An 18,818-nucleotide genomic window follows, 5' to 3' on the forward strand; every position below is an offset into this window, starting at 1 on the left:
CTGCTGCTGCAGTTTGAGTAGTTGCTGCTGTTTCTCCTGCAGGACCTGTAGCTGCTGCTCTGCAGACACCATGGCGTGGGAGAGCGACTGCAGAGCCACCTGCGCAGCCGAGCTCAGAGCTGTGGACGCCTCTCCTACCGTGCTCCCCGACAACCCCGCCACGCTGGGGGTCACCCCGAATGTGCTCACTGCAACAGGTCAGAAGGTCAAACTGCTAAACACGTGGAATAGTTACTAAACTGTACACTCACTCCACATTAGGGTTGGGTACCGAAAACCGGTGCCAATACGGCACCGGTACCTATATAACCGGTATGTACCGGACTGAAACAGAACTCAAATTTCGGTGCGTCATTTCGGTGCCACTTAAATGCCTGAACTGTCGATTGAAATATTCGTTCTCTGGATTCGTATATTTTTGAAGATTAATAGTTTATTAGATTAAATGAACAATGAAAAGCAAGAAATCATCAGGAAGTGAGAGACCATCCGAGATGCGCGTGAATGCAGCAACTAACGTTACACTCGCTTTGTCGGCAGCAGGTGGTCTACCGCCATCTTAGCTTGTTAAATTAAACTTTCGTTAAAATGCCTAAAACTAAACGGTCGAAAGTGTGGCTATATTTCACAAGAAAGGATTCCGACACCGCGACGTGCAGCAAATGTTTTACAGCGGTTGCGTGTAAAGGGAGAAACACATCAAATCTAATGAAACAAAGGGCACATGGAATAAACTTAAAAGCAGAGGGAGGCACCGTGTGTGACAGAGCCAGCTGTTGTCCACAGGCTATCGGTGTGGACGACCCCAGTCCTAGTCATATCTACCGTAGCAAAAAGGAGTCCACAGATTATAGTGACGACAGCAGCCTTGCTGTTCAGCAAATCTTGCATTCATGCTAACAAATGGTCAAACGATTACATTAGTATTTGTAAAATACTAATGAAACATGGATTCTGTTTATAATTATGTCTTTCCAGCTAGTACTAGTAGTACTACAACAGTGATCCCGTTTACCATCGCAAAGAAGGCTATGCATGTCCTGTGCAGGGCATGCAGTAAGTCAGGAAATGTGTCGTATTTTGCCAGAAAAGGCAAATATGGTGAAATTTCTGCAAAAGAATTGCTAAGCGGTTTAGTTATTGTAGTTGGGTTAGGTGGCTTATGTTTTGTTGTTGTTTTTTTGTATTTACTTATATATTCATATATTCTTTAAACGTTTAATATATTGTTTAATTTTAAGCATAAAATTTTTTGTTCAATAAAAATCTATTCTTGAGTCATCTACCATCATTTTGCGGCTTTTGTAAAGTATCAATTCAGGCACCGTTTTTGGCACCAGTACCGTTTTAAAAGTATTGATTTGGCACCGGTAAAAAAAAAAAAAAACGATACCCAACCCTACTCCACATACCTGTGTCAACTGGATAGAGAGAGAGAGAGAGAGAGAAAAAAAACTCGATCCAGAGCACAGATATCTACAAGGATTGTAGGAGCGTAAAGACTTAAATATACTGTACAGACAGAACACACACACATATGTAAGATGAATGAGGAATAAAAAAAGAGAGAAAAGTTCTGTACCGGTGAACATACTTGCATTGTCCCTCTCTACCCGGGTTCCGTCGCTGGTGGACACGCAGGTAAAGTGCAAGGGTTCGACTTCCAGCAGGCCGGTGAGAGACGTGAAGCTGCCTTCAGCAGCACCGCAACCACTAACTTTACCATTCCCTACACACACACACACACACGCATTACAGCAACAATACCATTCACCAGCTCTACTGGCGTGCGAATGTGTGCGCGCGAGTGTGTGTATGTACCTGAGAGAATATCAGACAGGTCGATCTCATCTGACTGAACGCCAATGCTGCTGCTGTACGAGTTCTTACAGGAAGATCCGCTCACCTCCAGATCAAAGAGAACCGGGTCAAACGGCGAGCCATACAGGCCGTACCTGTGAGAATGCGTGGACACACACACACACGCACAGAGTGTCAGGGACACGGGGACATGCACAGAGTGTCAGGGACACGGGATCGTTCAGCTTCAGCAGTATGAATCAATTCACGTCCACAACACACAGACATCTGATGCTACAAAGTGGTAGGTGAGTCGCTGGTGTGGAACCAGTGCGAGTGTGTGACGTGACGTGATGATGTGGTGTGTGAGATCACCCACCTGGTCTGTAGCAGAGCCTCTAGTGGAGTGAGACGTTCCTGAAGCTGGCGTGATGCCGCCGTTAGTAGAGACGCACACGCCGTACTGCAAATCGCCAAGTCTTCATCTTTCACATAATTTAACAGCACAAAGTACCAGTACACAGAACCTACACACACACAGACATTTACAAAATACTTATTGAAGGAGTCTCTTCAGGACAGAGGAGTTTACACAAGCTCGGTTTGTGTAATTTTGTGTTAGTTAATTTACTGACTGTACACACTCGACTTTATCTACAAACTATTTTAAGAATAAACAAATAAAAGTGGGAACCTCCAGTAGCTGCAGCAGGTAAATAAGGCATGTTCTCCAGCAGGGCCTTTAACAGTGCCTGAGCAAAACCCTGCTGATTCACCTCACTTTTCCCATTACTGCAACACACACAAACAAACAGGGTAGAACCCCAGGCTGTGAATTTCTCACGCTGTGTGAATGTAAGGGAGTCGTGTGTACGAGAGAGAAAGAGAGAAAAGAGAGCTCACCTTATACAAAGTGCAAGAAAGCGGGCACATTTGTGCGCTATGCTGCGTCCCGCTTGGAAAAAACACACACGCACGATATCACCCAGACGCTTCCTGGTTTTGGCCTGAAGCCCCTCCTTTCCTTCTTTAAGGCTGCAGAAAAAAACAAAACAAAAACAAAACATCACAATGACTGCATTCATTCATTTATCTGAAATCTGACATTACCTCCTTCTGACCCACAGTGATGGATCATCTTATCTGAATAAAAATATTATTATTATTATTATTATTATCTTAAACTATTTTCAATTATTATAATTTTTTTACACAAGCATTTGCTATAAGCAGGAGGAAGAAGCAGCTCTGAGGATTATACGAACACTTAGGCATAAATAATTCACATTCATCAGCACAATAATAAAAAGAGCAACAATTTCGGCTGATGTAAACCTCCATAGGGCTCATGTAAACACACAAGACATCTGTACAATATTTTTTATAATCAACTAAACTAGATGTGCCAGCGACTTTGTTCACATGGAATTTAATTGCATAAGAGCATTTAAAAAAAAAATATATATATATATATACATTTTTGTTCTACCGTAAAGGTGCGGAATGAAGGTGCGAGATCGCGTTTATTAAGTAGATTTCAATTGCACACTTATAAGAGCGTATTAAAAAAAGAAAAAAAAAGTACAGCGCCATCTGGTGAATTTTGAGATTAACTAATGATTTTTTTTTAAGATACAAGTGTGTTTTCTATTTAAATTTCAAGTTAGCATATTTTCTCTTCCTGTGGGCCAATTGCGATGGAACAAAGCCTATACATTACCTCAGCCAAATTTACCTGTGAAACTTTTCAGTACTCTTTACGTAATGCGTAAAAAAAACGCCGAAAACCATCTTGACGTGTTCTATTATTCGTCTTGTGTGCCCCATAAATAATTTTTTCGCAAATATCTTCAAAATGTACAGACACGCCAACTGAACAGTTTTATTCTATGTATTAAAGATATTGGTTTTTGTGTTTTTACCACTGGCATGTGTTTTTCAGTGGCTGAGTAAAACCCTGTGGTCTTTATAAACCAGGGTATCGCACAATGAGACCGTACTGACACCATACCAGCCCTGTGTGTGTATGAATGAGCACAAGGTGAAAAACAAAAGGTACCTGCAGGGTCCGTTAGTGTAAACCCCGGCCAGCCAGCAGAGCACGTCCAGGATGAGGCTCTGACCGTGTTCTGAGGGCGAGTTCTCCTCACTGCGCTCACACAGAGCAGACAGCAGCCTTTCCTGCAGATCCGGGAACTGTAGCATCGCACACCGCTGGACTCTGTAACACATCACAAGCATTGATCACCTGAGTGAGCTCTCGACATGGAAGCTTATCAAGTAAAGTGAGTAAACATGCTTAGGACAGCTCACACCGACGAGTAGCTCAGAGAAATCCAGCACAGATAACTGACCTTTCTTTGGGTACGGATGTCTTCTTAAACCTCCGAATGGTGACAGAGACCTCCAGCAGCAGGTCACAGCCCCGCAAGTTATCTGGCTTTTTAGAGGCCACCTGAGGATCTGATTTGGACGTGGAGGCCTTTTCCTAAAAACATGTTTACAATTAGAGTTATACATACAGTCCATTTAAATCAAATATACAGATGACGTGTGCAGTAATGCATGTGTGTGTTTAAACCTTGGACGCCTGGGCTTTCTGGAGTAGGGAGGAGAGCGAGTGCGTTTTGTTGCTGCATTGTGGTTTGGCGGGAGTCATGCGCACAATTCGGCGTGGACTCTCCTCTGGTCCCTTCTCACACACAGCTTTAATATGGACCAGGAATGATCGGTACTTTCCTCCTGCCATGCCTACACACAGTGAGACACAACCAAAAGAAAAAGACAAACATGAACAAAGAAATATTGAACATCAAGACGCAACAGGACACAATTAGAAAGAATTAGACAGTGAGAAACAAAGTGAACAAAATACAACGAGAGAACGAGACATGATTAAAGAGAATGAGACCAAGTGAGACAAAGTCAATGAAACAATGACATACAATGAATGTGGACGAGACATAAGTGAGACACAATTAGAGAGAATGAAGCTGTACATGGCGACACAATTAAACTAAACAACACAAAACAGGACACGGTGAGAGAATAAGTCTGTGGGATGTAATAAAGTGAAGAAAGAATCTAAGAAAACAAGACACGGTGTGAAATTGAGTGAATGGGACACAGTGAGAGACATTAAGGGAGAATGAGACGAAAGGAACCTTTAATTGGTGTGTACCTTTAACCAGTTTGGGGCTGGTGAGGCTCAGCATCCCCGCGTGACCTGAAAGGTCGAGTCCGCTGGCCAACCATACGGGGCCACACAGAATGTCTTCTTTATGGTCCTCCAGGAATGGACAGAGTCTGGATCCTACACCACACCAGGAGGAAACAACATGATTAGACTCTCTCTCTCTCTCTCTCACACACACACAGACACATATTACCTGAAAAGTAAACTATTATAAACAGTTATGTTTAAACTGCCATCGCTTCTAAGCTTCACTTATGTTATAGCTCGGCTGCAAAAATAAACGAACGGAAGTTGAGGTGAGCACAAGGCCAAAGTGTTCCTTTAACTAGAACAGAACAAAAATGTACGAGGGAGAGAGAGAGTGTGTGTGTGAGTGAGTTGAGTCCTGTACCCCCAGTCTCCTCGATGTCCATGAACTGGATGTCGTCGGTGAAGTCGTGCAGTAGAGACTGTCCGTTCCTCTCGCCGTTGGTCTGCAGTGAGTGAGATAGGGGGAACGCGATCTGGCGGTCTACTGCTGACTCTGAGAGGGGAGGGGCAAACACATTACTATAATAATAATAATAATAACAAACACTTGAAAATCTATTTATTTCAACATGTTAGATATATACTGTATATAGATAGATAATTGATATATGACCCAAGAGAATATCAAACAGGTCTTCACTGTATAACTTGTTTAACGTTTAAACATAATCTCAAAATAATCTGTAGTTCATTTTAAAATAATTGTTGGATAATCATCTTGTAATTGGAAAAGGAAATCTTAGAAAATTCTGGAAAATTATTAAAATTTATTATTAGTAATTATTAATAATTGGAAGAATAATCTCAGGAAAATCTGTGGTTAATTCAGGATAATTAATTTAAGATCAATCTAAAAGATAAGAAATTAAGAATAATCTCAAAATAACCTGGAAAATTATCAGAATGATAACTCTCATAATGAAGTCTGGTTACTTTAACATCATTTATTTAAGAATAATCTCCGGATAATCTGTGGTTCAGAATAAAATGAAAAATTCTCCAGGACAATAATTTTATAAATTATCTAATGAAAATTTGTCGATCATTAATTAAAAAATAATCTTAGGATAATCTGTGGTAAAGAATAATCTCTGAGTAATCTGGAAAATTATCCTGAATATTAATTTTAAGAAAAAGCTCAGAATGATCTATGGTTAAGAATAATGTATAGATTAAAGGATAATCTTATGACAATCTAGATAATTATTTTAAGGATAATCTATGGTGGCTAATTTAAAAATAACCCCAGGATAATCTACAGTCACGCATCTCATCCTCACCGCTGCCCTTTCCAAGGCCAGGTGCTTTATTCTTCAGCAGCGTGACCTGGATCTGAGGAATGCTGGTGATACTGGCGTTGAGCACAAACTTAAAGTCCACGTGTCCTACCATGCAGGCTTTGGGCAGGACCAGCTCGAACACGTGCTCGTCCCAGCTGGTGCTGAAATTTAAAGCGAGGACAGTCAGGGTTTAACGAGAGGGGTGTGGGTTCAAGATGATGGACTGGATTAATACACACATGAGCGTACCTGTCACTCTGCAGTTTCCAGGTGCGTGTGTGTTGTGCGGCGTCTCCGTGATGTTGCTGGTGCAGGTGTTGAGGATGGCGTCTCTGTTGCTGCTCCTGCTGCACCTCCACCCAGCAGGGCGGCACTGTGGCCGAAAAGCGCGGCGTTAGCGTCTCGAAGCGCGTCAGCTCCACCAGCGAGGACAGCGTCTCCACGCTTAGGGGCTGCTCCACCAGGAGGTCAACTCCTACACACACACGCGCACACACTGCTATATTCTGACATGACTATGTACATGACTAGTTACCGCTCCCAGTAGATCATGGGCGTGTGAAGGTGATGTACCTGTGATGCCGGGGCTCGATGGGTTAGACGAGGGTTTCGCTCCCTCCAGTAGCTGCTCGACCCCTTTAGGAACGGGGCCATCGACAAAAATGTCGGCGTCATCTATATCGTCACACACACCTCCAATTTGAAGGAAATGAAGCTCTCCACCTTACACAGCAAAAAAGGTTTTTTTTTGAGCCGTACAACATAGTGTTAAAATCTGTAAGAATAGTGTTGAATTTGAACTTTTTGGAAAAAAACTTGGTCGTAAAGAAAGGAAAAATTATGAATGGAGAGCACTTAAACGCTTGGTAAAGTAGCATAGTAAAAAAAATATATATATATTTAATAGTAAAATTAAGAGCTTTTGCATCCACACACAATGTGACAAGTAGTCACAGGATTGGGACGAGCAAACTGAAGGCATCAGGGTAAGAAGACACGCTCATGAAGAGATGCAGGCATCTCATCAAGGTTATGTAACAATAAAATAAGGTCAGCTAAAGCCCTGAATGGACTGAATGATCAGGGCATCTCATGTATGGATATTTGGATGGATAATTTTCTTTCCTCGATGGCACAGGTGTATTCCAGGACTTTTTTCAGATATGAGGAATCAGTACGAGGAATAATTTTTACACATGAATTGGACACCACATCGTGCGTCAGCACTAAAGCTAAGGATGGCCAATGAAATATTGGGGGGTGTTACTTGGGGGGGGGGTGTAGACAGGGTACGAGAAATTAATAAATAAAAAATAATAATAATTTACTTTCTTTTTTCTTCTTCTTAATAATACTCTCTAAAACAACAGTTGTGTTCATCACCCTTTCAACTACCCAAGCTAGTTTTATTGATTTTTTTTTAATAAGTTGATTAAATAAATAAAAAAATATTAATTAATATTATTATTATTATTATTATTATTAATAATAATAATAATTAAAAAAACAAACAAAAAAAATTTAATCCTTAGAAAAACACTTGCACACTATGACGATATAGGGCTGATGTCATAGTGTTTGGGCCCTAATAAATTTAATTATTAAACAAAACATTAAACTAATTTCACTTCATTCCAATCAGTAAGTGTGTTCACACCACAGCTGATAAACTCCATAAAAGGCAAAGCCCACAGAGCGTGGGAAACGACAACACGAAAACTCAACGATTAAGGATAAACATAAGAACTTGTTTAGAATGTTTAACGTAACTGGAAACTGGTAACCTTTTGGTTTAACATAAACAAGCACACGTGATACCGCTACTTCTGTAGAGCTCTCATATAATAAAAATATGTTATATACAATATACCTCCCGTTGAGAGTGTTTACCTCTAGTGCAAGCACACAGGCGATCCGTGCCGGAACAGTAAGTGACTGAGACGAAGGGATCCACTTCGTCCATCCCTTCTTTCTTAGATGGTTCCACTTTGGCCAGCACCTCCAGAGTGGACAAGTCCAGGATCATCACGTATCCCGCTTGTGTCGTGACCACCAAGTGGCCCAGTCCGGTCACATCAGACCGCTTTTCCTTCCCTAATCCTGCCGGAGCCGGAATTCCTATACCAGCACCGTTTTTTACCCCCATCGGGGTGGACTCCTCTGACGTCTCCTCTGCGTCGTCCTCCCTCGCATCCAGCACGTCCGGTGGAAGCAGGAGCAGCGACGTGATTGCGTCTCTCGGATCTCTGATCTGTTGGACCTTCACGGGTTCCTCCTCGAGAGTGACAATGCGTGTCGAGTAGTTTAGCTTGTAAAGTGCCAAATATCCACCTCCTCCGCTGCCCCCTAGTGGCCTGGATGAGTGTGGCTGCTCGAGCTGTTCTATAGGAGGCAGGATAAGCGGTGTTTGGCTCTGTGAGGTGCTGGCGTGCCCCTGATGTCCGTTGGCCATCGTTTGGCCTTTCCGACTTCGACACAGAGCTGAATGCAGGCGGTTTAGCGTGTTCAGCGCCTCTACTTGGTTAATAGCGTTGAGCGATTCAACAGAGAAGGGCTGCAGGACAACGAGCAGATGGGCACCGTCACTGCAGGGTGTGATGGAGTCCACATAAAGGTTCTCGTCTTCTAGGGACTTGGGGAGGCGTAGGCATTGCACTAACGTACCCGGTCTTGGCAAGTTCCACTTGTCACCGTCTAACGTTACCGCCGCGTCTGCAAACTGCTGAATGTATGTGACAGGTGGGTCCTGGAGCAGAAGCTGCTCGTGCGTATCAAACTCCATCTCGATGATCTGAGGAACGGTGAAGCCTTCCTCGTGCAGCCCTTTCCCCATCAGGTTGTTCATTTGGGAGAAAACTTTACCAGGAGACTTCTCGTCCGCCTCTTTGATGCTGTAGAGCAGCAGGACAGGGAGCGTCCGTCTCACCAGCGTCCCCGGAGAACCCAGATCAGAGGGAAAGGTGCAAGTTTCTATCTCCATTGGACCTTGATCGGGTGAAAGACCATCAGGAACTGGAGTAGGAGTCCTTAGGGGGTTTTCCAGTGGGCGATGGGATTGGGGCGGGGCCATGATGGGGGAACTGGCGGCTGAACGGTAGCTCAGTAAACCTCCGGCCAGCAAGCATGGGAAGGGAATGTTGTGCTGCTCGACGGATTTGTCCTTGATTGGTTTGTCCACTTTAGAGGGACCTAGAGTGTGAGGAGGGTTTGCTCCCAGTTCCTCCAGGTCTTTAACGGTGTCCTCCAGGACACTAGCCACCACCTCCCACTGGAGCTTCTCAGGCTGCTGGAGAACGCTTAGGGCCGTCACACCCACACTCACCTCCATGCTTTCCTTCGCACCCAGCGGCCCTGAAAACACACACAGACACCCACTTAGCCTGGAACCGTACGTGTAGTCCTTGACTTACGAACATCAGAGTTAAGAATTTTGGAACTCGCTCATAAGCCGGGAACTTTCTGTAAGGGGGTTCACACTTACACATAACAGATAAAACAATTTTTCAGTTTAGAGAAATAAAAAAGTATTATGTAAATAATGTTAATGAAAGGAGTAATAAAACCAATGCATTACATAAGTCATCATGGTAACATGAAATTTATCAGTACCTGTGACGGACTCAGATCTGGACTGTTCTTCACTGTCCGAGTCCTCCAGCTGATCATCACTGCATGAAAGAAAAAAAAAATTAGGCATTGCGTAACTACGCACATGTGGAAAATAAGGCTAAGAGAAAAAGTCCTGCCTATAAGTCAACCTTTATTTTAGAATGGCTTCATTACACTGTTCCAACTCACCTGAGAGTTGGATTAACTTACGACGAATTGAGTTATCGGAGATAACACGAGAAGTGTTTTATCTTTAGTGCACTTGGGTTTAATGTAATAAAATCATAGTCAGGGAATCATAATGCATAAACAAAATGCATGTACCAGCTAACCTCTGTTTAAAGTAAACATGAGAACGGGGGGGATAAATAAAGACCTTTTTTATTTAAAAAAAAAAAAAAAGAAGAAAAAAAAAAAACAGCACAATGCCAGAAAACGTTACTTAAAGTGTCTATTAGATGAATTGGAATAAATTAGATTCAATTCAACTTTATCATTGTCCAAAGTGCATATACAGAAAAAAATGAAATGCAGTTAGCATCTAACCACAAGTGCATGAGTGGGCTATTTACAATATCAACAGAAGATGCAGTAGGTCAGAGTTATGGTATATATAGTGATATAGTAATGTGCAGTACAACTGTGCAACATTGTGCAGTGAATGGGCTATAGTAAAAACAAGGTGCATTAGGTAATTAAGATGTGGTGTGTGTGTATATACAGTACACATACACACATCTATGTCTAATGTGGTTTTGTTAAAGTATTAATATAACATTTCACAATAGGAGTGTTTGTAGGATTGATGTGAAATGTATCTGGCAACCCAGTTTTTACCTTAACTGGACATTAGACCACTACTACAACTTTATTACTTTAACTCTGTTTCATCTAACATGTAAAAGAGTGCCAGAAATTGCAGAAAAGGGTAAAGGTGTGTAGAAAAGTGTAGATGAGTTTAGACTAGAGTAGAAAAGTGTAATAGAGTGTACAGCTGTGTAAGAGAGTATATAAGAGCGTAGAAACATGTAGAGGGATGTAGAAGAGGAGTGGAAATTGTGTAGATGATTGTAGAGGAGTGTAAATGTCTGTATAGTGTAGAAGCGCTTCACCTATCGCCCTCCAGTTTGGGGATGTCTGAGCAGCTGGAGGTGTCCTCTAACCAGGCCAGTGTGGGTCTGCGAGACTCAGAACCAGACACACTCTGCTGTTCACTCCCTGACAGGATCAACTGCCTGAGGATGGCCGGGTCATACGGGTTCACCTCAAACTTTAAATGCACCTAGACACACAGAGATTGAATCATTATTAAAGTGAAGATAATTTTCAGAGAGCTCTCTGAATTTTGTGGTTCTAGCTGCTGATTCAGCGGGTCGGCGTGATTATATACAAGATCAGCAGCTAATCTCATGAAGTTCATCAAGTTGCAGAGTGGAAAAACTTTGAGAGTTTAAAAGGTCAGACGTCGTCCACAGCGCGAAAGAAGATTGGGTTTGATTTAAATTTTGTACTAAAGCCTTCACAAACATTAAAAATATAAATTTTTAATATAAATACTTAACATTTAGCACTGTTCAGCTCTTTTATGCCCCCCACCCTCAGTGATGTAAAGATAAAAGTGATAGTCAATATAAAATTCTGTTTATTTTAGCAATTAGGTGTTTATTGATGGAATTTCTAATAATAATCACAATAATAAATTCAACTAAAACCTTATTTTAAGTAAATATTTTTTAAAAGGTATTAATTCACCAAATAACATTAATGTTGTTTTGTAAATAATAAAATACATACCCACACCCCCCAAAAACGTAATTATTATACCAAGAGACGTGTATATGATTTAAGATTACAGATGATGTTTAATGTGACTCAGGCTAGACTTTTCCATTAACTGCAGAACACAAGTCACATTACTAATGAGGATCATGCGTTATGGAGCGATGGATAGAGTCATGTCGGACATCGGAGACGTCTCCACTCTACCTTCATGAGCTTGGATACGTCCCAGACGCAGATTTTGCCTCTCTTTGTGGCAGTGGCTAAAAAGTGCGGGCAACTGCCGAAGCCGTAGCAGGAGATCTTGTCAGAGCAGTCGGAGCTGGGGAACTGGGCGGGGCTGGTAGCCAGTGTGACGGACAGAGGAACGTTCTGCGTGTGCTCTCCCTTGACGAAGGGGCAGTTGGGCGAGTGGCGCTCGTGCTCAGACCTGAGAACAAACAGGGGTTTAGAACGCTAAAGTGCCTTCTAAATACTGTTAGCATGTTAGCATGTCTGTGTGTCCAAACCCTACCATGGCTCATCAGTAGGCTCCCAGCAGACCAGACACACACTGCAGGTGAAGCACATGGCTCGGTCATCACCTGTAGACGCAGGCTGCTCAAAAGGAGAAAAGGGAGGGGGGGGGGGGGCTCCATTAAATCTTCTGCAGCAATTATATGCAGTACTAGGTTAAACCTTTGTTAAACTGACAAATTAGAATTTCTCTCAAAACCACAAAAAATAAAATAAATACATTTATATAAATAAAATAAATAAATAAAATACTACTGTGCCCCCCCCCCCTTTAACTGTTGTCCTTTTAAACCCATTAGCCCATTTCCCCACCCCATGTGTATGCCCTAAGGGCACAAAGTCTGTACTTTCAACTAGAAACAGACGCTGGGGTTACAACGTTGACAAATGAAAGCTAGAAATTTTATACCATCATACTCTATTTAAAATACCTGCATATGCGTTCCACAACATTGATTTTTTTTTTTTTACACTCTTATTACACAAATACATCAGGAAGTGTTGTTGCGCGTAAAACTGAAGAACATCACCGAGGTGTTTGGACAGGAAGTATGCACAATGTATGAGGGCTGTCCACATCTGACTTTATATTGATATTGATAAATAAGCCCAACTGTGAGGTGAAACGCCAAACGTCTACAAGCTCGAACACAGCAAGTCGAGATTGAACAGGAACGACAGTGAGCATGGCTCCTGCGTCGAGGAAGCACCCCTTTAAACCTACAGAACAAAGCCGGCCATTCTCCTCGTCAGCCTCGTTGGCATGACAACGCCACACATGATCTAAAGGAGTGCTGTCGTCTCTGTGGTAACCGTCCCGACTCCGGGCTCTTTGGCATGCACGGTGCCACCACGTGAAAAGTAAGAAAATGTGGTGCCTTCTCACAATGCTGGGGATTCCCACCGGTAAACTCTAAACCGAAACCAAAAGCATGTCCCTGCCTGAGCTCTGCCCTGCCCGGGAACACCTCCACAACCCGCTGTACAGGAGCGTCCAGCCGGACTGTATTACAAAGCACCTTACTTCTGGTGTAATATATTTACCATCCACACCCGAGATGAAGCAGATATTTAGAGTGCAAAAGGTACCTGGTGGTAGAAGCCGGCCTGGGCCATGGGGTCCGGCTGAGCCCACCTGTAACCGGCGTGAGGCCACGATGTGAACGTCTCTCTCCTGTTCGCCTCGCTGTACATCAAAGACCTGGGGAGAATAAAAATAAATAAAGAAATATTACACGTTTATTTGAGAATTCACAATCTGTGTACTTTACTAAAACATACAAAAGTGTGTTAAAGAGATGACCTGTAGTCTCTCATCTCTTTTAACGCACCATCGAGTTCTGGATTCTGATTGGTCAGAAGGTATTGATTAATTTCCTAGAACAGCAGTTCTGACAGTCATGGAGCTGCAAATCACAGGTTGTCACTGGAACATCTCATGGATCTAAGGGCCTGTCCACACGGAGATGCGTTTCGCTGTATACGTATACATTTGGTATCGTATTGGCGTTTCGTCCACACGGATCTGGCGTTTTAGGAGACTGAAACCGCTATTTTTTGAAACCGGGTCCCAAAGTGGATAAATCTGAAAACGACACCCTTGCGGTTTCGTGTGTACGGCCAATCCGTATATTTTGTGAAACGATGAGTTCATCAAATCACGTGTCGGCTGCGTCACACGTAACAGCAACAACAATAATGGCGGACAACATGATTGTGTTCGTGTTGCTACAAAGCCTACTAGCTTTATTACAGCAAAATCTATTGCTTCTATACAACTGTTATGAGCAACATGCGATAATGGACAACACAATCTTGATTCGTATACAGCGTACAAGGTTATGCGCATGCTCAAAGTCTTCTTCTCCGTGTAAAGTGTATCTCTATGGCAAAAAATTACAGCGCCCCATACTGGTCTGGCATATATACTACACCGTTTTCAGTGGTTTCGTGTGTACGCAGATATTTTTTGAGACGACGCCGTGTTCAAAAAAAAAAATGATCGGATAGGGAACGCACCGGCTTCGTGTGGACAAACCCTAATGCTCTTGTCTTATTGTGTAATATTAAATTGTATCCTCTGCAATATCCTAAAAGCTCATATGCATTTTAGGGGGTTGGTGTGTTTGCTAAACCTGGGGCCAATTAAATCCTCTCTGGGGTGCTTATGCCCCGCCCCATTTACTTTACGCATACACAGCTGGTCTTTATGACAGTTAGGGGTGTGGCTTCTCTTCAGGCGGGGGGTGTGCCCTATCTGATCACTGACCTGTCCACAGAGCGACCCGGGCCGACCCCGAGCTCTGGCCTGGCGCTGGGTAAGAGGTAGGAGAGTCTGTCCATGACTGAGGAGGCCACAGACAGAGCAGCGATGTTCTGGTTCAGCTTCTTCAGCTCGTTCACTATGGCACTTGCCACCAGCTTCAAGACGTGGTGGGGTAGATGGAACGTCACCGTCGCCCACTGGCAGAGAGAGAGAGAGAGAAAGAGAAAGAGAGAGAGTAATAACAGTCAAAAACCCAGAAGAGAAAAATTTTAATAAATAAAAGCAGGAGCCCACAATGTGACCATCAGTGTATACAGTATGTGTGTCAATACCTCTCACCTGTGTAAAATGTTTGTATACCTAAAATTACTTCTCATTTAACTGTTGTGGTTGGTATTATTAAATTTTATGAGACAGACAGACAGACAAGATAAGGGATATACATAGACCTGGTACACAAATCAAATTCAAATATACAACCACATATACAAACCACACACGGTATGATAAACAGTGAAATGCTTAAACAACTGTTCACGACCTAAAAAGGAAAGAGGAGATAAAATACGAAGACAGAAAGATAGATTTTTCCGCACCCACTGCAAGGTGTGTGTTCTTTTAGTCAAAACATGTTTAGACAAAATACACTTAAACTGAGAGAGAGAGAGAGAGAGAGAGAGAGACCGACAGGTGGAGAGAGAGAGAGAGAGAGAGAGAGAGAGAGAGAGAGAGATACACACGTTTCATAGACACTGTAATGTGTCTTATTTTAGTCAAAACATGTTCACACGATACACTTTCACTCCAAAAGCAGTGTAGCCAGCTGTGACCAGATCAAACATTAGTGTCAATGTACTGCATGATGAAGTGGATGTGAAAATTAAGTGATGACTTGAAAATACTGTTACACTGCACATACAAAATTTGCTGACACAGAAAACTGTGCGTGTTCTTTTTTTCTCCTTCCTCCGAGGAGAGATAATATAATGCTGCACTGGACCCAAAAGCAAAGTTAGAGCAGATGAACGTATCAAAACCGAGCTAAAGGAAGATGAACCATTAATCCGGGAGCGGAAGTACAGCCACAGCCCCACCCACACACGAGCACTCAGCCGCAGCCACATAGAATCGTTTGGAATTCTCGCACCATGACAGACCACGCCCCATGGCTGCGAAGGGCCCATTCAGGACCGGTTTAACGTGTACCTTACTAGGATGGAACCAGCCTTCATGGCCAAAGGAGAAGTCGTCCTCTCCGCACACAAAAGATGACGAACAAACAAACACTCGCAGTACGTACAACGCATTGCCCTAAAGTGTACCTATGATACAGCTGATCAGGTGGTGCAGCACTACTCTACACTGCTGCCCCCAAGAACAACGGTGACCAAATGGCCCACAAAGAATTCATAAAGACTTTGCTCCTGTTCTATGCATTTGCTTCATCCACTGATTGTGTGCATTTGCACACCAGGTGAGACAGGAAGCTCTACTCAAAGGTTAATCCCTCGTGTCCCACACTGAGGATGCCCTACAGAGACTGGGCGATGGACTTGCTGTTGCCTTCAAGCAGTTTAGTCTACTAAAAGCTTGAAGGAACCAATGTCAGCGCACAAAATGTAAGGAGAAAATATCACACAGGACATTTAATAATAATAATAATCAAGTCAGCTGACGACCTGAAAGTACTTAACGACCAGGTTATCACATCAATAGAGTTTATCTTCCCTAATGGTCCACTCAAATTCCAGGACTCAGATTGTGAAAGAGTGCTTCTGGGAGCATAGGGAAATCTTTTCACACATGAACTAGTAATGTAATCAGATATAAAAATGACTGAATGAAATTAGTGTGTGTGACTTTTTTTGTGCTGATGGTGAAGATCAGACCTTGGCCACTTTGTGATTGGCTGCTGTCTCATGTGAGGTATTTTTCAGGCCTTCTTTCAGCTGTGTGAGGAAGAGGTCGTAACCCTCAGTGTTCGAAATGTCCACCTTCTCCAGACACGCGTACAGCATCTGCTGAGCCTGAGAAAGACAGACAGACAAGCAGTGATTAATTCCATTTCTTCTTTTTTATATATTTTTTTTAGCTCTTACTTTAAATAAACTAAATAGCGTGAAATAGCTAAATTAACTTTAAATCACTTAACAGTTTAATGAATCCAAAGTTTATAGCTGATACAATCACAAAGGAAGTTTACTTAAGTTGAATTTCAGTAAAAAAAATATTTTACAGCCATTTTATTTATTTCAATTTTATTTTGTACAAACAGAAACAATAATTCTGGCCCTGGTCATATGGGTTTTCAGTTACACCCCATATAGAAGTATTTAACATTCAGTGGACTCTTTAACCTTTTGGCCTTCCTGTTTGTGATAAGATACCACTTCTGGGCTCGGGAGAGTTTTGTGGTTGTGGTGTGTTGTGCAAGTGTCATTTTAAAAACAATCCTTCTGTTTTTAGTCATTTTGTTTATATTTGTGCATATTTTTCTATAACAGGAATGCTGGGTCTTGAGACCTTAAAAAAATGTTGATCAGAATCCACAGTTTACCCAGAATTCACAGCTCCAGAGAAACAGAGGGACAGGGAGGGAATAGCGAGGGCATCGCATCACATCACTTCTGGATACTACACGCACGCCCCAACCTGTCTGTCTGCATTCTACTGCAGCTTGGTCATGTGACTGTTACATGACCTTTTCCCAGCTGATTCAATTTACATAATTGGAAACACCTTCACAAATTAGCCTCGTCACATCACGAGCTTGATAATGTTTGTAAACATATACCATTAAAAACACTGACCAACAGCACAGGACTCATTTTTACCCCAAATCTGCATTTTAAATGCTTATTGTGTTATATTATTTTCACCATCTCAACAGGATGAAATAATACAGTTAAAACCACACAACAGCATATTTTAATCAGCTGTCTAACACCTACATTAGCCCAGGGATACATCTTTGATATGGTCTTTACACGACATTACACTTCCACAACATTCTGTGCTGTTTACTCTACCAGATTATATATTACGTATATTACTGATTATATATTACATTACCAGACGTGCTAATCTTTACCTGTTCAGAACAGGAGTCGCCGCACTTAATCAGAAATAGACCGACCAGCACGTGCATCTGATGTGATTGACAGCTGTGTAGGTAATTTGAGGTGTTCGCAGATATTTCCAAGATGCCACGCCCCCCCTAGCTCTAATCTCTCACAGTAAAATCATTGCATAAAATCAATCAGCATCTACGAAAACCATATAAACCACTGAAATCCTGTATAAACCCCATATAATACCCAACAAACCCTAGACTTTGTTACACATGATTAAAATATACAAATAATTTAGATTTTGGACTGAAAAAAAAAATAAGCTGGATTCAAACAGATAATGATGCAGCATTAATAACTGATTAATTTAAAATTATTTAGTCTACTTCGATTAGTTAATACCAGTTACATGTTCTTTTTTGTTTGTTTTTTTTCTTTTTACAAAGTGTGTTGAAAAATCGCTCCACTGAAGCCTGTGTTTGCCTGTGATGCTCGGCAAAATTATTTGCAGCTTCCCCACCTCTGTGACTGGGAGCTCCAGCTGGACCATGTCCTCCGGTTTGGACACAGGAGCCTGCAGAGCCGTGTCCAAGAGAAGAATTCCGTTCAGGTCCTTCCTGCATCCCACTGCGTAATCATCCACAAACAGAACCTTATCCACCGCCGGGAAGTACTGACACCTCACACGGCCTCCGGGCTTCGCTGTGGAGTGCACACACACACAACAGTCAGCAACTTACAATTAGTGTGACAATCGAGTAGAAACTAGAGTGCACTTGTATACAGAGATTTATAGTAATTCCCCAGCTATGGCTCTGCTCTTAACTTCCGAGTGTGAGAAAATGGTGAGCGGGAGTGAACCACACACCACATACACTATATCAGTATTATTTTCCAGGGGGTTATGAAGGCTGAAAGAAACGAGTCAGGGGGTCTGTGACACGCCCAAAATAATGCAGGATTTTCAGCTTTTAACTAGCTTAGCTTTTTAATCTACTAAATAAGCAATTAGATTCCCACTAACTTCACTAACTGTCACCTAGTGTGTAAGAAAAGGTAGAACTCATCTATCTATCTATCTATCTATCTATCTATCTATATCTATACACGTTTTAAAGCATTTTGTGCATCAGGCCTGTTATGTTTTTTTTTTTTTTTTTTTTTACTCCAAATCTCCAGAACACATCACAGTGCTCTATATGAATCTGCATGATGCTGGATTAACTCATAAAACAAGAAATATGCACAAGAGCTGATAAATCACTGGTGAC

At 42.2% G+C, this 18,818-nt stretch overlaps 1 protein-coding gene across 4 annotated transcripts in view; it reads right to left on the bottom strand.

Annotated features, from left to right (window-relative positions):
- birc6 (baculoviral IAP repeat containing 6) overlaps positions 1-18,818 on the bottom strand; it is a 71,018-nt gene that overhangs the window by 47,294 nt on the left and 4,906 nt on the right. For 3 of the 4 annotated variants that reach the window (XM_053510120.1, XM_053510122.1, XM_053510119.1), the window contains exons 2-24: positions 18,068-18,249; positions 16,366-16,503; positions 14,480-14,673; positions 13,300-13,411; positions 12,209-12,291; positions 11,902-12,124; positions 11,028-11,197; positions 9,916-9,974; positions 8,197-9,657; positions 6,880-7,029; positions 6,556-6,781; positions 6,307-6,467; positions 5,388-5,519; positions 4,982-5,113; positions 4,382-4,551; positions 4,155-4,288; positions 3,860-4,021; positions 2,704-2,835; positions 2,495-2,592; positions 2,180-2,327; positions 1,822-1,955; positions 1,583-1,729; positions 1-188 (exon numbers count right to left, since the gene is read on the bottom strand). In XM_053510120.1, the coding sequence (XP_053366095.1) occupies positions 1-188; positions 1,583-1,729; positions 1,822-1,955; positions 2,180-2,327; positions 2,495-2,592; positions 2,704-2,835; positions 3,860-4,021; positions 4,155-4,288; positions 4,382-4,551; positions 4,982-5,113; positions 5,388-5,519; positions 6,307-6,467; positions 6,556-6,781; positions 6,880-7,029; positions 8,197-9,657; positions 9,916-9,974; positions 11,028-11,197; positions 11,902-12,124; positions 12,209-12,291; positions 13,300-13,411; positions 14,480-14,673; positions 16,366-16,503; positions 18,068-18,249 (4,736 nt within the window). The remainder of the gene's footprint in view (positions 189-1,582; positions 1,730-1,821; positions 1,956-2,179; positions 2,328-2,494; positions 2,593-2,703; positions 2,836-3,859; positions 4,022-4,154; positions 4,289-4,381; positions 4,552-4,981; positions 5,114-5,387; positions 5,520-6,306; positions 6,468-6,555; positions 6,782-6,879; positions 7,030-8,196; positions 9,658-9,915; positions 9,975-11,027; positions 11,198-11,901; positions 12,125-12,208; positions 12,292-13,299; positions 13,412-14,479; positions 14,674-16,365; positions 16,504-18,067; positions 18,250-18,818) is intronic. The other variant, XM_053510121.1, reaches the window with a different exon arrangement.

Source organism: Clarias gariepinus, chromosome 13, assembly GCF_024256425.1.
Source record: "Clarias gariepinus isolate MV-2021 ecotype Netherlands chromosome 13, CGAR_prim_01v2, whole genome shotgun sequence".
Lineage (NCBI taxonomy): Eukaryota > Metazoa > Chordata > Actinopteri > Siluriformes > Clariidae > Clarias > Clarias gariepinus.